Source organism: Lepeophtheirus salmonis, chromosome 9 (genome assembly GCF_016086655.4).
Source record: "Lepeophtheirus salmonis chromosome 9, UVic_Lsal_1.4, whole genome shotgun sequence".
Classification (NCBI taxonomy): Eukaryota; Metazoa; Arthropoda; class Copepoda; order Siphonostomatoida; family Caligidae; genus Lepeophtheirus; species Lepeophtheirus salmonis.
This window is the reverse complement of record NC_052139.2, coordinates 16521725-16539679: the sequence shown is the minus strand read 5'-3', so window position 1 is coordinate 16539679 and position 17955 is coordinate 16521725. Positions and strand designations below refer to the sequence as shown.

The following is a 17955-nucleotide window of genomic DNA, read 5'->3' as shown; positions in this document are numbered from 1 at the left end:
AACGTCCCCCTTTCTGTAGCCTGGTTTTGAAGGTTCCATAAAAAAATCGGAAATATTACAGCTGGTAAGAGAAAAATAAACACATCAGCCTAAAATATACTATTCTAGGTACAAACGATCAAGTTTTCAAGTATCTAGCTTCAAACGTTTTTATGTACCATCCATTTTAATATCCAACTGTATTTTTTTCACACGTCAATAAAATTAGGGAGTAGGCGTTATATTTTAATTTTTTTAAATGTTCATGTACAAGAAATAGTATAAATTAGGTATTAATTTAAAGCTTATCAAATTTGCAATAAAATGATATGTAAATAAAGTCTGTAGTCTTTCTTTATCAGTATAAATAGCTACCTAAAGCGAGAAATTTATCTAAAAGTATGAATTTTTTATTCCGTTTGTCACTCGAGACATATTTTTTTCATTAGACAAAATTTATGGAAGAATCAACTGAATAAACAGTTTTATTTTAAGGTCCTGGTCTATCATTTGAAATAAATAATGGGTTTTTTAAATATACATTGTAGATTCTATTGGTGAACAAAATTGAGATTTCAAAAATTTTGTCACGCAAAAACTTGGCTAAACAACACAAAATACAGGATTGAAACTTACAAAATCATAATCTACAGACATTATTACCCTAGAAAAAACTTATTAAACAAATCTCAATGTTTATTTTCTAGCCTAAATATTTTTTTTCAAACTGTTAGCGGTGAAACAGGGGTCAAATCTTCAACCATGTCGTACAGCTTAATTTGCTCTTAAGTTTTAAATTCATTTATGGTAAGACAATCCCTTCACACATGTATCGGCACCATAGAGGATCTTCTCATGAAGAATCCGTCTACTATGTACAAGATGTAAATCTAATTAGTCTCTAATGATATTATAAAATGATTGAAACAATATATCTACAATTAACAATCTTAATTTATTTCTTATGTGGTTTTCTATTAATGGTGTCTTCCATTAGTTTTTACTAACTAATATTCATGACTATTTAATGTATCTATTAGTAATTTGACTTTATCTTAAAACATTATACGGTTACATGTATCATATGCTCCTTGTATAAGAGCATATTTAAGGTTAATTTTCTCTTGAAAAATTCATTTAATGTAGCCTGTAAGAGGATCTTCGTGTACAAACACTTATCAAATTCCATGGGAAAACTTGGTACCGAGAGTGAAGATCCAGAAAGTATATTGTCAGACAATGAGAGCGAGTGGATTACTTCAAGGAACCACAGAGATCAAAATTCCCTTATCTAAAGATATACGAAGGAATTGGGGCATAAATATTATAAATGATTTTTGAACTGCATTGAAACTACTCACTCTGTGATGATGATGCTGAAAAGGTGTCTTCAACTCTTCTGATTTAATATCCACAGGTATACAATTGTATTGCGATTAATTATATAAAAAGTTATGCATTTATATATATTGATGTGTAATTTTATCTCCTCCAGATACCATTCTCCATGCTCGAACCTCACATCCAAAAATGAATGCCTAACCCGGACGTTGAAGCATCAACATTAATTTATAAATATGGATTGAATTCCAGGAGGCTAGGAAAGCACGAGTCTCTTAAATTTGACCATCCTTTTAAGTAACTCAGACTCTAAGATGATAATCTGATTAATGGTTTATAAGGGGCACTATTTTTGTTCCCTTTAAAATGAGTCTTAGCATGATCAAGAAAATCGTCTGCTCCCTTGAAGGACAGGTTGCAGGGCTTACTGACTAATGCATTATCCGACAACTCCGATACTTTATTCTTAAGATCTCAAAAAAGCAAAATAATTAACTCAACAAACAATATAACTTTTTAAATTAGAATGTCAATATGAATATTATAATACAGATCTAAACGTGTTTAGTATAGATAAATGAAAAATATTGACCCAACTATTTCATCTGGCTAACGCTCGCGTTTCGCTACTTGGTTGGTTTAAAGTATTAAACCACATATATTGAAAACATTGATGAATAATTTGAATCCTCCTCCCCCCTAACACTAAATTTTTGCAAAAAATATTACATTAAGCGACCCCAATATTTTATTTCCATGAGTATGTCAGTGCAGCCATAGCTTCTTATAAATATTGAACTTTATTTGATCCTACAAAACAAATACCTCAATGGAACCATGTTCTTTAAATGATTAAACATGCAGCTTTCTTTTACCCCCTTTCGACACACAACAATGACGTCATAACATTTCACTAAAAGCCAGCTACAGCCTACAAATTCATCAGAGCAAATGACGTCACAGTTCCGAGATCCAAAATAAGCATGAAACTGCTCATCCAAAGAGTGAATAAGGCGTCTGTCTCGGTGGATGGAACTCAGATAAGTTCTATTGGGAAAGGTCTCTGTGTCATGGTAGGGATTCACAGAGATGACACACAAGGGGACGCAGAGTACCTTCAACGTAAATTAACAAATATAAGACTCTTTGAGAACGAAGAGAATGGTAAAAAATGGGACAAGAGCGTCTTAGATATGAAGCTGGAAGTGCTCCTAGTGAGTCAATTCACTTTGTATCAAGAGCTTAAAGGAAATAAACCGGATTTCCGAAAATCAATGGGAGCAGACAAGTCTAAATCATTTTATGACTCATTTGTATCAAGTGTGAAAGAAGCAATTGGCGAGGATAAAGTCAAAGAGGGGCAGTTTGGTGCACATATGATCGTGGATATAACAAACGACGGACCCGTGACAATTGAAATTTCGTCCAAGAACAACAGAGAGAAAAGTTAATGTACTAGTATAATATCAATAGTTTATGATCATTTGAATACTGTTTATTTGATGTTTCAAATAAATAAAAAAGAAAATGGCATCAATGTTATATATATGTACATGCTTATTCAAAATAAGAAAATTTCCTACTAAAAATAAATAATTAACTCTAAATAAATTCATGATATTTGTCAGGAAATGAAATTGAACTGTCTTCTCAAGTAGATTGACTTGTAATTTACAATTAATTCAGCCCATGGACGCATATTACGATATTTTAAATAGTAAATAAAAAAGATAGTACTTGTGCACAACGGCACAGAGGTTGAGTCAAACAGAAATAAAGGGTTTAGTCATTACTATTAATGAAGACAAGCGTATAAAATATAACTACATGTAGCATCAGCAGTAGTGTTGGATCGGTTTAGTAAGACCACAGTCCTAAGACCGGTTTTTTATTGAAACTGCAACAGCTGAAATTATTTAGTTATTACTAACTACAAAGATAGCCAGGACCGATCCAACTCTCTACAAATGTATCTGCATGTTGCATCAGCAGTTATAGCAAGCGTCGAATGAACATAAAAAGAGTTTTCAATTCACAATCTACGTAAGTAGTCAGAGAAGTGAGCAGAATAAAAAAAATAAATAAATAAAAATCCCCTCAATAAAATAACATGACTTACCCGACCCTTGTCGAAAAATGCAACATACAGAGGGATTTCAAAATAGAAAATAATGAAACATAATTGAATAATAAAATAACGAATAGGTACATCATCTTTCACCCCCCGCCTCAGATCTATCTATCAATTTTCATAAACATAAAAAATATAAATGCACATGATATACATATATAACAGTATTATTGTATGAAAGTAAATTTAGATTCATAAACTCTGTGACCTGTAAAGATATGCAAAAAAAACATCATTTCCAGCAATACATAAGTTGTTTTGTGTTTTTAAATTTTACCCGATATGAGAAATGAAAGAACATCAACCTCAGACCAATTTAAAATGAAATGTTAAAAAAACATGAAAATTTCTTCACGGGAAAACAGCAGAAATGAAAACAATATCAAGCATCCCTAATTTGGCCTACCAAGCATATAATGATGTCCTGTGAATATATAATAATATGCTGTTCCCCTCGTGAAGGGCATAAATATGACACAGATCCCAAAAAGTAAAATATTTTAAGCGCAACAGTATATAAAATATTAATCTCATATGATGTTCACAAAATGCTTAATTATTTTTTTACCTGAGGCAAGTATGTATGAAGAACCTTAAATTGGTACTGGAGATGAACAACATTGGGCAAACCAGACCCCCTCTCTCTTGGCAATGCACCCTGTAAGGAGCAACATAAAAGAAACCAAGATTTTAATATACTTTTTAAAAAAGACATTATATGTACATCAAAAATCGGGTCTGAGGCTGATAATAAATAATAATAAAATAAATACAAAATACAAGACATCCACCACGCTAATGAGGAGGATAAAGAGTGTCAATGATAAGAACACTCATATCTTCGGACGTCATAAATAAAGTGCGAGCTAATCTCAACTTGGAAAAAATCGAAAAAAAGAATTTTTTTTTATAATTTTTTAAACATATACATAGTAAGAGTAAATACATAAAGACGTGTTTTCGTTTTTTACAGTACAACATTGGGAATAAATCTGAAATAAGAGCCCGCGATGAATAAAGCTCTTTTCTGCGCTAATTTTAATATAATTCGTAGAAACCTGTCAATCATTGGAACAACGAAGGAGATGCCCACTATTTTTTCTTTCTTTTGAAAGGTTTTACACTTTTCTTATCTTTATAAAAAGCTAAGTATTTATAGAAAACAGTATAATATACTACTACTTTAATCATTATTACATTTTCACTGAGAACATGTACAGAGAAAATTGCTTCTCAAATTTAACTTGAGAAATATTAGCTTGAAATCCCAAACGTGCGTCAGGGAATGAAAAAAAAGGAAGGGAAAAGTTAAAATTAACAATGTATTATTGATTCTGCTGCGTAGCTTTAAGTGAAGAATAAACACTAACAAAATAAAGAAAAAAAATGGAATACTGGGCTTTCTGTTTTAATACACTCACATCAACATAGTATTTTGAAATAATCTGTAAAAGAGAGAATACAAAAGAAAAAAATCAATTAATCTTCAGAAACCACGAAACCTGAGAAGAAAGAATCATTAAGTTCCGCAGTAGACTAAAAATCCATTCGAAATAATCAATATCAATTCCAAGCGTTTTACAACGAAAAATATAACACATCATAATTGTTCGTGGGACAAAATAACATTTACATAAATTTTAATATCAAAATACCATGATTTACCGTCGGATTTAAAGCCTACTCAAATAAAATAAGATCCTTAAATTAAAATACAAACCCTTAATTGAAGAGAGGTATTTCCTAAGAGATGTAATGAACTGTAAATTTGCCTATCATAACTCACCGTGTTTCTAAAAACGAATGAATTAAGACTCCGCGCCATGCTGTGCACCACCGTATGGTGGATAAGCAGGATATCCAGTTGGCGCTGCATACACGGGAGCGGCAGTTGGAGCTTGTTGACCTCCCACTGCTCCATAATAGCCGGCATATTGGGCAGGATACGCCTGACCACCAGTTGGAGCTGGGGCTGCACCACCCGCAACTACAGCCTAATAGGGGGGAAAATTATGTTAATCCATTACGCTAAGTTACATGAAAACTTACTTTGTTTTTCATTTGCATTTCAATAGCTTCAGCTTCTTTTACCTTTCCTAAAACTCTATAATATTCAGCCCATTCCGCTGAATAGTCTGCATTTCCACCAGGTACTGGGGCACCATTAGCAGCTGGAGCAACTGCCGGGGAAGCAGGCATGCCATTAGATACCCGATTATTCTAAATAAATAGCAAATTAATGAAAATGAAATTAATTGCGTAATCAAGACTTCAATACCGTGCCAATATGCTTTTCAATAGCTACAGCCTCGCGTATGCAACCAATACTTCTATAATATTCAGCCCATTGAGAAGAATAATCAGGCTGGTTTGCAGTGGAACTAACTGCACCTCCACTGGAAGGTTGATCTTGATAACCTCCTGCATGGTACTGGCTAGCGGTAGAAGAAGGGGCACCCCAACCTCCAGCTCCTCCACTTTGACCGTAACCATTACTATAACCTCCATTGGATCCATTCATTCCAACTTTTTCCATTATCATTTGTTTAGCACGTTCAACAGCGTCAGGGGTTCCACGAATTACAAAATTCTTTTCACGTGCATCGGGAGGAGCATTTTTGTCGACTTCACAATGTGCACCTGATGTCTGATTTATATTTTTGATGGTTTCTCCACCTTTGCCAATAACAAGCCCACACTTATTTGTGGGAATGGCGAGATAATCAGTCGTTGTGTGCTGTTGCTGACCACCATATTCAGAGGGAGGTCCCCATTGATTTGCACCAAAGCCGCCTCTTCCACCTCCACGACTTCCTCTCATAGGAAATCCACCTCTGCCACGTCCTCTACCACGTCCACGATTGGCAAAGCCACCCATAGCTCCTTGGTCTCCCTAAAATCATACGATTATATCATCATTATTAGTAAATAGTATTTACAATAAACTAAAATACTAACGTGGTCTTGGCTTAAAATTTCTGCTACTAGTTGTTTAGCTATTTCAACATTCTCTTGAGCTCCTGTTATCCTTAATGGCTTTTCTAATGCAGCTTCTGGTCCATCTTGAATAATAACTATCTTGGCTCCGGATTGCTCTTGTAGACTTTTAATAGTTTCACCGTTTTTACCGATGATCAACCCAACTTTCTGTCCTGGTACGTTAACTTCATAAAAACCTGAATTGCCCATACTTGGAGTACCACGAGTAGGTCCGTTGCCTTCATTTGCTATAATTCTATCTATCGCTAATTTTGCTTGACTACTTAATTAATGTATGATGAGGAAATACACTATTCACAAGAAATAATCACTTACGAAATAGCTTGAGGAGATCCAGTTAGAGTACATTGACGTTCCGGCATTCCTTGAGAATCTTGGGCCATTTGAATTTTACATCCTGATTCAGACTGCAATCGAGTGATTTGTTCGCCACCCCGACCAATTATAAGCCCAACCATCTTATCAGGAACAGATATTGACTCAGTTACTCCTGTAACAGCTGGTGCTCCAGCAGCAGCAGGCACTTCAGGAATAACTGATGGATCAGCTACAGCATGTACAACACTTGCCTCCATAATTTGTGATGTTGTGAATATATCTGCAGCAGGTTTTTTACTTCCGGGACCTTCTATTAGTTTAAAAAAAAAAAAAATCAATTAATATCTGTAAATAAACATTCCTCAAAATGGAAGTTAAAAGAACTGTAGTATAAAAAATAGTAACGAACCTCCGGAATCTTCAATAGGTCTCTTTACGCCTCCTATGGCACCGACTTCGTTGGGTTTAATTTTTGAAGCAATCTGTAATGAAGGGAAATTAAACTATACAAGAGGCAACTACTTAACCTCAAAAAAAAGAAAGAAAAAAAAACTAGCTAATAAATCTATTGAAAAGGAACTAAAAAAATGAGGGAAGTTGAGCATAGAAAAGAAGATGATAAAATAATCTAGGATGTAAATTTCTAACAATTGAAATAATACACTAAATAAACTATTGGAAAAAATAGTATGATAAATGATAGGTTTCCAACAACTTTCATTCAATGTCACAAGCTTATACACTTGGCCTACAAATTTTACACAAAATAAGAGCGCATTTATTAAAATTCAAGACATCACAAGACAGGATTTAATTTAAAGGAAAATTCCCTTTTAAGTTTCATTAAAAACTTTACGAATACAGATTCTTTTAAAGGGTAAATTTCACATTTTACTATCTAATTTTGCCCAAAAGGAACAGTTTGGAACCGAAAAATCGTAGAGACAGGCGCATAAGAAACTATTATAGATTTAAGGAAAAAGTTATGAAGGAGAATTCATCAAAAATACAATAAGATAATTTTAATTAGTAACAATAAGTAGAGCTGAGCCAGAAAGATTCAAATTATAAAGCTCACGTTTTAAACCAACAAAGGATATACAACATTATTACTATTTTATCTACTAATTTCACAGAAAAGTGGGCAGATGTGTATAAAAGCAAAAATGTGGTGTGTAAAAAACGGTAATTTCTTCAAATAAGTTGAGTAAGACTAGTTGAGTGATGTACAAAATGACCAACAAGATGAAAAAGAAACGAAAAGGAAAGAGAGAGAAATAATTAAACTCCTAAAAGTTATAACGCAATATAAGCTTTAATGTAACGTCAGCACTGTTGGTGTCGACCATTTTTGGGGCCTAAACAACCGTTTTTTTATAACTTTTTGATAACCTCCTATGCCTAATTTTATAACATATGAGACACTAAAATGTATTAAATATAAATTTGAATTCCATATTGTGGAAAAAATAAAGTTATTCTACTCTAATTCTCCTACTTTTCTCGTCGCTAATGAATGGAAGAAATAATACTAATTGAGGAAATTTGGGGACTCTTGGAGTACGTATTAGCAGGTGTCATGAGGAAAGTTGCAGAAGCCATATAATAAAGAATGCATTCCCATTGAAAAAGAAAGGAGTCGTGACCGGAATGAGGAGCTCTTCGGTAGAGAAGGACTGCAACAAAGTAGGAGACAGTGGAAAGTTGAGATTCTAGCAATCAAGGAGACTCGTTCGGGTCTTCTCACTTGACGACTCAAAGGTTGGCATCAAGATAGAAAATCAACTTTCCGCTTTGGGTGTCTCTTATTTCCAGATGGAAAGACACAATCTCACGGCCGGACAAGAAGGAAAAGGGCAACTTCGCTAAGGGGGAAATAATTAAAAAAAGCTACAAAAATAGACTTTTGGACGGAAAAATAAGAAATGAAAATGTAAAAAAAAAGAATGAATTAATGAATTGAAAAAAAAGAAGGGAATGATTTTGATAGAGAATTGTGAATTTTACCTGTCTTGCTCTTTGTAATGCGTCGACGAATGCTGGACTTTTACTACTATTATTAGTATTGCTATTATTATTCGCTCCTCCAGGACCACTGGGAAATTCCCCGCTCATAATGCATCCCTGCCTTTATTAAAACTATTAATACACACTCCAATTCACAACTTAACAAGATCCCTCTCTCTTTCGTCAATTTAGATAATCAAATAGATACTTTATACAAAACGTAGACCAAGAAATGATACACCGAATCGTTCACCTTTCCCTACGAATACCTTATTCTCTTAATAAGTAAAAAAAATAAATGGCTTTACGTTTGAAACAATTCCTCCTTCTTCAATCAACAAATTCAAAATGGCGACGGGATTTCTTCTCCTTCCTCTCTACATTTACTCTCTTCTCCTTCCTCTTCTTTCCACTTATCTCACTTACATCCAATAGGCAATATCTCTCTCTCTTTCTCTATTCTTCCACTCCCTCTCTTTCTTTCCTCTTCTCTCTCTCTCTCTCTCTCTCTCACACACACTTCCTAGCTGGCCAAAGCTAGGAAGTGTATTTGTCTCTCGCTCCCTTTCCTTCTTTTACGCTCTTCTATTAGCAGATTGGAGGCAGACACAGCTTCAAGCTTTTCCTTCTTCTCTTTCCTATTTTACCTTTCGTGTACGCCAACAACACTCTTTTTTGTTACTATTATTATAGAGTTTTCTCCGGCCCACTTATCAAAACTACCAAACTAAACATACCTAATACCCAGATTCACGTTTCTTAACAACTATTCCACTTAGTGTTCTATCGGTCCTATGACAGATTTCCTAATTCATCCCCCCGGGGCCCCCTTTTCACTCCTTTTTTATCGGTCCGATCTTTTTTACTATTCAACAATCCTAAAGACCAATAAGTCGGTCCTTCAGTCTTAGCCATCTTTTTATTTTCTTTACCCCTAGCTAGAATTTAGGAATATCCGAATAATATGTTAAATAAAGGAAGCTAGGGAATTAACAATCAACGCCAAAAATATATTCTAGTAATACACCTTCTGTGACATAGTAAACTACGTCCTTTCAGCTGTTGTAGCTACTCAAAGACAGATAAGGACCGGTCCTTGGACTGACAGATAGTATATGGACCGAATAAATAGAACTGCAGTATTTCTAGTTTTTTTTAGAACGATCCAACACTAAATTTGCTATCTAATTTCACAAAATATTCATATCTCTAATTTTAATTTCTATTATCCTTGCCTTCAATTGTATAACTTCATATAATTTTCTATCTGTATATATCTCTATAAAAACAGTATATGCGGGTCTCTAGTCTGTATGCATTGAGTACCGGCAGGGAATTCACCTGATTATCTGCCATTACTGCCTTTACGCAGATAATAATACTATTTTTATTTGACTAGGTATTGTAAGGGCGTCCAAAAAAATAAAATAAAATAACATCCAGGGGTACATTGATTCGGCGTAATTTATTACTTAAAATATTTAAGCTTCAACATGAGGCTGTTATACATTACTAAGAATGTTTTATTAATCTATGTATATTCTTGATATGATAATTAATGGCACATTCAGACTACAATTTTACTTATTTTTGTAGCAAGTCATGTTAATTATAACACTTTCCAAATTTTAAAGAAGATTAAACATCTTGTATGAACAACTGTTATTATATTTTAATATTTATCAATCTCTAACAATTCGTAATTAGCTAACAACTAGCTACTAATAAATAAACTTCACAAGACGGATGTTTTAATAATAAATAACAAAAAGATTGTATTCAGAAATGTATAATAGCCGTGAATAGTCGATATTTTTTATTGACGTGCGCTTATTTTGATTGAAGTGAAAAATAATTGTCTCATATTATTAATAGTGAATGCCTTAAAGTGAAACTTTAACAGCTCATATCTGACCAATTACAAAGTTTATCTAAATTTATTTGTAATAGAAATTTTAACCATTAAACAATTATCATTGAAAATGTATTATATATTTATAATTTAACCAAATTTTATTATGAAATACATATATTATTTACTATATACACATGAACACGGAAGATAAATTTAGAGAATTTAGGAGTAGGTATTTATTACTGATTGAAGATTTTTAAAAACATGTTAATTAGATAGAAAATTGATTTTCTTCCCCTTGTTTGTAGTAATTGGTTTGGATACAAATTGTGTAATAGTTTATACTTTATAGTATATACTATCTGTGTTTCAATATAAAAATTAGGTGAAATGAAGAATATATAATATATATTCCATATCATTGAAATGATAATTGTTAAATAGTTGAACTTTTTATTATACAAAATTTACTAACTTTTTAAAATGAGTTTTAAAGAGTCTTAAAGTTTCAATTTATGGCATTTACGCTATAAATATGAAAAAATTCTTTTGGACTTCCGTCAAACACAAAAAAAGAGGATATCCCATATTCATTTTATTAGTTTTCTGTTTGTATAGTTAGTAAGTACACAATGTTATATTAGAAGAAGGTTGATGAACAACAAGAAAATCGTTAGGCAAAGAGAGTAGATTTATTGAGTAAATGTATCTTTCTTTTTTTATATATAGACGTCACTGGGCCCATTTGTTTGGGTAAATATAAAACATATACATCAAAAAAATGTCATTTAAATTCGTTTTTCTCTTTGATTCTGTGTTTATTGACAATAAATGAGGATTTTTTCATCATTCTCCATCATTATATCTCATATTTGGTGTTCCCAGTGACGTCATCCATGTTGTTAGTACATTTAAGGTGAGAACTCAAAATCTTTGCTGACTAACTTTGTGGTAGTAAAATTGTAGCAAGTACAGTACGGTACAAACTGTACAACAATGTAGCATGACGTCATTGTTATTTTATGACGTCGAAGGGATATTTACTAATAAAATATTTAATTCACACATGACGTTGTGATTGTTTTGTAATATAATAATTAATTATCATACTAATATCTGAGGTGGATAGATAATTTTGAGAATAGAATGAGTGAAACTGTGACAAATACGGCGGAAAACTCTGTGACTAAGGAGGAGAACAGTGTGGGAGACCACTTAAAGTTAAGGCTACGATCTCAAAGGAAGCGTGATAAAAAAGTGAATTGGGAACAAGGGACCGTTGACAATGAGGGAATGGGGAAGAAAAAGTCCAAATGCTGTTGCATCTACAAAAAGCCTCGCACTTTTGGAGAGTCCTCCTCTGAAGAGGACGAGGATGAGTGCCAAGACTGTATAGGACACATCAAAGATCAAACCAAATAATTAACACTAATAGACATTCATTCACATAATCTCAAAGGCATGTTCCTTGACATTTGTAGCCCCTCAAGATTAAAACTATCAATTGTTCAAAAATAAAGGAAAGGAAAAAATCCCAATTTATGTTTTTTACTTAATATATACACTCACATACAGCCCAATATTTCATAAGACATTTTTGAGTCAATTATAGGCTTATTATTCAAATGACTGAGATGAGCAATGATACCTAAGAATTTTTGCTATAGTTTAGAAACTTCATTTGATTTAAGAGACTTATATTCGCCACAATATGGCCCTTTTTAAATAAAATTCAACTATTTTTATTAGGTGATGATCAATTTTGGCTACTTTAACTGCAATTTGTGGGCTAAGTTAAGAAACATAATAATTTATCCTATAGTTTAAAATCTTTCTTTGATTAATGAGAATTATATGGGTCCCGATATTGCCTCTTTTAAGATATAATCTATCAGTTTCTCATTTTTTAATTCTAAAAATAAATTTTGGCTACGTTATAAGTGCAATTTCTGGTTTGAGTTAATGATTCTCCTTATAGTTTAAAATCTTTATTTGATTTAGGGAACTTATATTGGTCCTGATATGGCCATTATCAAATAATATCATCAATTTTGGCTACTTTAAAAGTGCAATTTGCCACACACACACCCCCACATTATTAATATGAATTATTTGTTTATAGAAATTGTCGATAATTTGTGGAATATTAGATAATCTATATTAAATTTTAAGAAAAATCATTCTAACTTGCTTTTGTGTTGACGGGTTACATTTTTGCTTTATCAGGCTTCTTTTTTTCTTTTTAATAAAGACGAGTATTTCAATTTTTGTTCCCTGTGTTGGTAACACCAAAAAATACCCATAAAATAGACTTAAATACGGTATTTAAATTCAAGACCTAAGCTCTACTCTGACGTCTTCTTAAATCTCTTCATTAAACTAATTCATTAAGTTACTCATAAATATTGGCAAGCATGAATGAATTTCTTTCTGAAATAAAAACTTTGTACTAATAAAGCTTCGAAACTATAAATAATAAATTAACACATTTTGATTTATTAATTTTCATTTCAGAGGTTGCACATCATTGTTATGTCGCTTGGACTTCTTTCTGCCGACTATGCTAGTTCATCCTCCTCTGATGATGAAGTGGAAGAGCAGAAACCTATTACTGCAATAAAGCTCGAAAATCCCTTTGCGTCATCATCATCCACTAACTCAATGTCCAAAGACACTTCTTCAACCTCTGTTTTCTCTAATCCCTTTCTGGAATCTGAACTTAAGAAGGAGTCCATCCTTGAAAAACATGTTTCCCTCACAGTTAAGCAAGAAGATCGTAAAATGATTAATGGGAAAAAAGTCTGCTGGAATTTCAGAAAAGGTCGTTGTCGGTTTGGGCATACTTGCTCTTTTGCGCACGACTCGGATGTTCACTTTAAAAAGTTAAAAGAAGACTCCCCTGAGTCTCTTCAACCAACGATCAATAAAAGTTCTAAAAGAAAATCAAGTCGACCTGGACTAAGTGACTCTATTGAACCGAGCAGAAAATCTAAAAAACATTTTGAAAAAACTTATAATTAGTCAATAATAAATCTTTAGTTACTAACATAATTTTTTCATCGTAATACCCTTATTTTTCCATTATTAAGTATACTTTTTTTCTCTCTCTCTTTACCTTGTTCATAATCAAAGATGGCTAATAGTGGAAATACACCTGATAATCCTCAACTTCTCGTCGAGTTCGAAGAAGCATACCGTGATACTGTCGCTTCATTAACTCATGAGGACTTGCTTTGTGATCGGAGTCAAGTAAGATTACCATGTAACCTTTCAAGTACTTTAAATTAATTATATTCTCTTAAGGACGTTATGATTCAAGAGTTGGAGGAGAAAATAACGAAATTCGCGGAAATAGCTCGAAAACTGGACACTTTTTTCGTTCAAAAAAGATTTTTACTTTATTCCCATAAACCTGAATCCATTCTCCGCGAAGAATCAACTGATCTTAGACAGGAACTTGCTAAAAAAGATGAAATTCTTCGTAAACACTATGAGCGCTTAGGCCAATGGCAAGCACTACTTCAAGATACAATCACCCATGAAGACTCTCAACAAGCTAAATCTCATCACCATCAAATGCAACCCCATCATCCACAAATACGTCCACACCACCCTGTGATGCCTGGAGCACCTTTGCAACCAGGCTTAGGAGCTCCTCAAGGAGGATTTGTTCCTGGAAACAATTATCGTATGCAACAACAGCCCCATGGAGGCCCTTTGGCCTATTTAGAAAGGACTACAACGAACATAGGGTCTCGGTGATCCGATCTATTTTTTATATTTTTACTTGTTCTAAAATTTTATACGAATAATTTAATTTGTTTAATCATTGTAATTCTAATATAAACGTGAAATGGGATCTAAACATTAATTGAATGAAATATTTTCATGAAATTAATTTATTTTGAATAATTTCTTAGTATTATTAGAGATACTCTATTTAGGACATAATATACATAACTATGGTTTAATGCGAAAAAGTTATGACTGAAATAAATCGACGTGTACAAAAGCTTTTTGTTTTTGAGTAATTTGTTTCCTTTCTTGAAGTAATTTTTGTACAAGGACGAGAATGATAAATATCCTCATTTTTTTATTATTATTATCCGTTGATTGCCTCGTTAGCATAAAAACTCTTCTTAATTGTCGCCTTTCAAAATATTCTACTAACAAATGTTAGTAGGCATATACAAGACATAACTTATTCGTGTAAAGACGTCATCCATATAATAAAGATTGAATTACAGTGTTAGAACGCAACCAAAGTATAGAATGGTGCTACACTTAAGGATGGATCTGTTCCCTTCGTAATTGGACACCTTCTGACATACCATTTAGTATTTAGGAGGCTAATTAGAGTGTAGTATGAAAGGTGTTTCGATAAGAGAATATATCCATACGGACTACAAATGAACAAAAATTGTCAAAAACTTATTACAATTTTTAATACGCCTAATAATAATTATAATTAAAAAAATGTATGTTGCGTATATATTCTGATTTTATGTTGATAGGTAGCTCCTCGATACTCGGTGTAATACTACTTTTAAGAGTTTAAGAGGGTAGAACATCGATCAATTTAAACTTTCTCTTATTTCTTTACTTATATCTCTGAATATAATTCCTTCTTTTTGCGATAATGATCTATTTATTTTAGTATGTTCTTTAATACTAAAGTTAGTGGATGGATTATAAAACGTGTTCCTATATACGTTTACTCATAAAAAATTACTGAACTAATTAAAATATATTGCTAAAGTATAGAGTTTTTTGTAATGTCAGCCATTTTTGAGGACTAATAGCCAAGTTTTATAACAATGAAAACTTATTTTATTAATATTAACAAAATAGTGAACTATTAAATGTCAAAATAGAACCAACGAATTAAAATACTTAAACCTTACTATGTATAAAAATATTATGCCTCTATTGCTTAGTTTAATTATATATCTGAGCCTAATATGTTATTACGATCTTATTTCCATAGTGTAGATAAAAGTTAACCATTACAATGGAAAGAAAAATATATTTTTCAGTAATGATCCTATTTATCTCATCCCTAATCGATCAAACAAAAAAAAATTGTACAAATTTAATTATTTTCATTTCTTAAAGGCATTTGATGAAGTTTCATATAGACTTATTGGAAATTTGTGCGTTTTATGAGGTAAAACTATCAACTTTGAGCCCACAAGATGGCGTCTTCTTCAATTTTTATGCAATTTATGACCTAAGTGAAAACGCTCTATTGGATTTATTAAAATACTCTTTTCATTTGGTATTATTCCTTTCGCTCTCAATATATTAGCCGAAGTAATTATTGATATCAGCGGACTGGATTTTTAATATAATTTGATAATAGCAACTTCTTTGAATTGTAAAAATTTCATAACTTACTATTATAACCATTTAAAAAGTATAAGTATATTTTGAGTAAGTCATACGTCGAAATATAGATGTAAATATTATGTGCGTGTACAGATAGACAATAATATAATTTTACTTCTTCATGACATTAAATTATGTTTATATACCTAGAAATATGCTTCACAAGCTATATGACTTGAGTGCAGATGTTTACTATGGTTTTTAATTTACCTAGTTGTTAAATTAAATAGATATATATATATTTCCGGCGAGGAAATCAGCAGTGAAAACCTACACATATACACTAACTTTTCTCCACTGATTTTTTATACAGTGTAATTATAATTGTTATGTAGGAGTATATCTATGGATGTGAAAATGGTTTTCAATCTGTATTAGTGTAAACAAAAAGACAAGTATATGTTGGCTACTTTAATAGACGTGCTATCTGCTTAAATACTGATCATTAATCACTATAAAAGCTATAGTGCTCCTTGATGGCTAATACGTTTGAATTTTCAAAATAGCGAAAAAGATTAATAAGAGCAATGATATCTTACATAATTTTCACATCCCTAAGTATATCATAAGGCATGTGAAAATTGTCTCAATTCTCTTGAGCATACATTTAAAAAAAGTATATCCAGGTAACCTGTAAGGTATTATAACTCTAATTAATTATTTCTCCCTATTTTCAACATTGAAACGTATTAGCAAGGAAGAAACACTTTAGTTTTTATAGTCATCTCTAGGGATATGAAAATTGTCGAAACCCTCGTGAGTGTGAATCAAAAAGAAAAGTATACGTTCCCAGCTTCGATAGACAGAGATCACTATAAACATTATAGTGCTCCTAGCAATGAATTTGAGAAAGCCATGTCCTAGCTCACTAATATCTTAAGTATTTGTATTATATATTATGCTACACAAATACAAAAAAAAAATTATATACTTGAAGGATTTTAGGTGCCGACTTGAGCTTAAAGTCAATCCCTTGACTTAAACGTAGGGTGGATCGATAATTCATATAACAACTACATAAAAAGTATTAACAATAAGTGTCTTAGAATTTAGCTTCACTTTTAGTACGAAGATGTAAACTTGTTGTGTCAAAACTTTATATAACTAATTTGAATTATCTCCAAGTAATTGAATAAAACGTGTTTCAACTTTTGCCAGTCTGTAGGGGAAAACATTATTTTGAGTTATTGTATTTCATTTTATCGTAGTAGTATGCCAATAAGTATTCTATCTTAGAAAAGTTATTGAATGCAGTAGAATGTAAATTGGAATGGAGATAATTTTGAAGACATTGGGGTTTTACAAAATACATATTAATTTTTGAATGAGGGAGATATTGGGACTTATTCTTGCTTGTTTGATTTTAACTTTGAATGCAATCTTAGACCTAGAGCTTCTAGACAAAATATAAGACCAATTAATAAAAATTGAACAAGATCGGTTATTATGGTAACAACAGGGAAAACCAAGTCATTTAATTGGATTAGATAAAAAACTGTCGGAAAGAGAAGAACGATCAAGTATATTATGCTAGATGAAGAAAATTGATCAATGAAATATGCTTCCGGATCTAATCCATCAGCTAAAAAAGAATATTTTCATAATGCTTGAACTTTGAATCTGAAAATTCGAATGTTCCTCCACCTGTAAATCCAACATAATGAGTCAATGATAAACCAATGATTTAACTACTCCTAAGTTAGTTGGTGCATTACAGGTGTCTTATGAGATATGCAGTATTTATTCTTGAAGGGCCAGTTGCATCCTTGCAGGGCGTCCGCAAGATTATATTTTAAGGTGGGCTTGGTTTTTGAAAAAAATATTTTAAAAAACCAGTTACTCTAAAAAATTTTAAAAATTCACAAAAAATTACAAATATGAAATTTTTTACCTGAATGACGAAAAAAAAATCCAGTAAAAAAACAAAAATTGTTAA

The 17955-nt window shown here is 32.1% G+C and overlaps 4 protein-coding genes across 31 annotated transcripts in view; 3 read left to right on the top strand and 1 right to left on the bottom strand.

The window, feature by feature from the left end:
* LOC121124713 (far upstream element-binding protein 3) overlaps positions 1–9837 on the bottom strand; it is a 58725-nt gene extending 48888 nt beyond the window's left edge. For 2 of the 27 annotated variants that reach the window (XR_011781947.1, XR_011781946.1), the window contains exons 1-8: positions 9085–9290; positions 7179–7251; positions 6767–7079; positions 6410–6710; positions 5730–6344; positions 5501–5671; positions 5238–5445; positions 4020–4109 (exon numbers count right to left, since the gene is read on the bottom strand). Coding sequence is in view for 10 of the 27 variants with exons in the window: in XM_040719897.2 (XP_040575831.1) it covers positions 5260–5445; positions 5501–5671; positions 5730–6344; positions 6410–6710; positions 6767–7079; positions 7179–7251; positions 8777–8884 (1767 nt within the window). In the remaining 17 variants the exon portion in view is untranslated. Of the gene's footprint in view, positions 1–915; positions 4110–4328; positions 4954–5171; positions 5446–5500; positions 5672–5729; positions 6345–6409; positions 6711–6766; positions 7080–7178; positions 7252–8776 lie in introns of those variants that run through there. The other 25 variants (XR_011781944.1, XR_011781942.1, XR_011781935.1 and 22 more) reach the window with 25 other exon arrangements.
* Positions 2304–2862, top strand: Dtd (D-aminoacyl-tRNA deacylase). Its single transcript, XM_040719905.2, has one exon. It carries the CDS (start codon positions 2304–2306, stop codon positions 2769–2771), a length of 468 nt encoding a protein of 155 aa, XP_040575839.1. The 3' UTR covers positions 2772–2862.
* A 716-nt stretch (positions 9838–10553) lies between the features above and the next one.
* MED28 (mediator complex subunit 28) lies at positions 10554–14529 on the top strand. 2 transcript variants are annotated; one of them, XM_040719904.2, is made up of 3 exons: positions 10554–11252; positions 13146–13880; positions 13935–14529. In XM_040719904.2, exons 2-3 carry the CDS (start codon positions 13764–13766, stop codon positions 14391–14393), a joined length of 576 nt encoding a protein of 191 aa, XP_040575838.2. In that variant the 5' UTR covers positions 10554–11252; positions 13146–13763; the 3' UTR covers positions 14394–14529. The 2 variants fall into 2 exon arrangements, with proteins under 2 accessions (XP_040575838.2, XP_040575837.2); XM_040719903.2 differs by lacking the exon at positions 10554–11252 and adding an exon at positions 11654–12090.
* On the top strand, positions 13164–13696 carry LOC139904721 (uncharacterized). Its single transcript, XM_071891175.1, has 2 exons — positions 13164–13593; positions 13671–13696. The coding sequence occupies exons 1-2, from the start codon at positions 13164–13166 to the stop codon at positions 13694–13696; spliced, it is 456 nt and encodes a 151-aa protein (XP_071747276.1).
* Positions 14530–17955: the final 3426 nt, after the last annotated feature.

Coding starts and splice junctions, on each gene's coding strand:
- Dtd (XM_040719905.2), top strand. CDS start 2,304: ATGAAACTGCTCATCCAAAGAGTGAATAAGGCGTCTGTCTCGGTGGAT.
- LOC139904721 (XM_071891175.1), top strand. CDS start 13,164: ATGTCGCTTGGACTTCTTTCTGCCGACTATGCTAGTTCATCCTCCTCT. Junction 13,594..13,670: donor ATCAAGTCGACCTGGACTAA/GTGACTCTATTG, acceptor ATAAATCTTTAG/TTACTAACATAATTTTTTCA.
- MED28 (XM_040719904.2), top strand. CDS start 13,764: ATGGCTAATAGTGGAAATACACCTGATAATCCTCAACTTCTCGTCGAG. Junction 13,881..13,934: donor TGCTTTGTGATCGGAGTCAA/GTAAGATTACCA, acceptor TATTCTCTTAAG/GACGTTATGATTCAAGAGTT.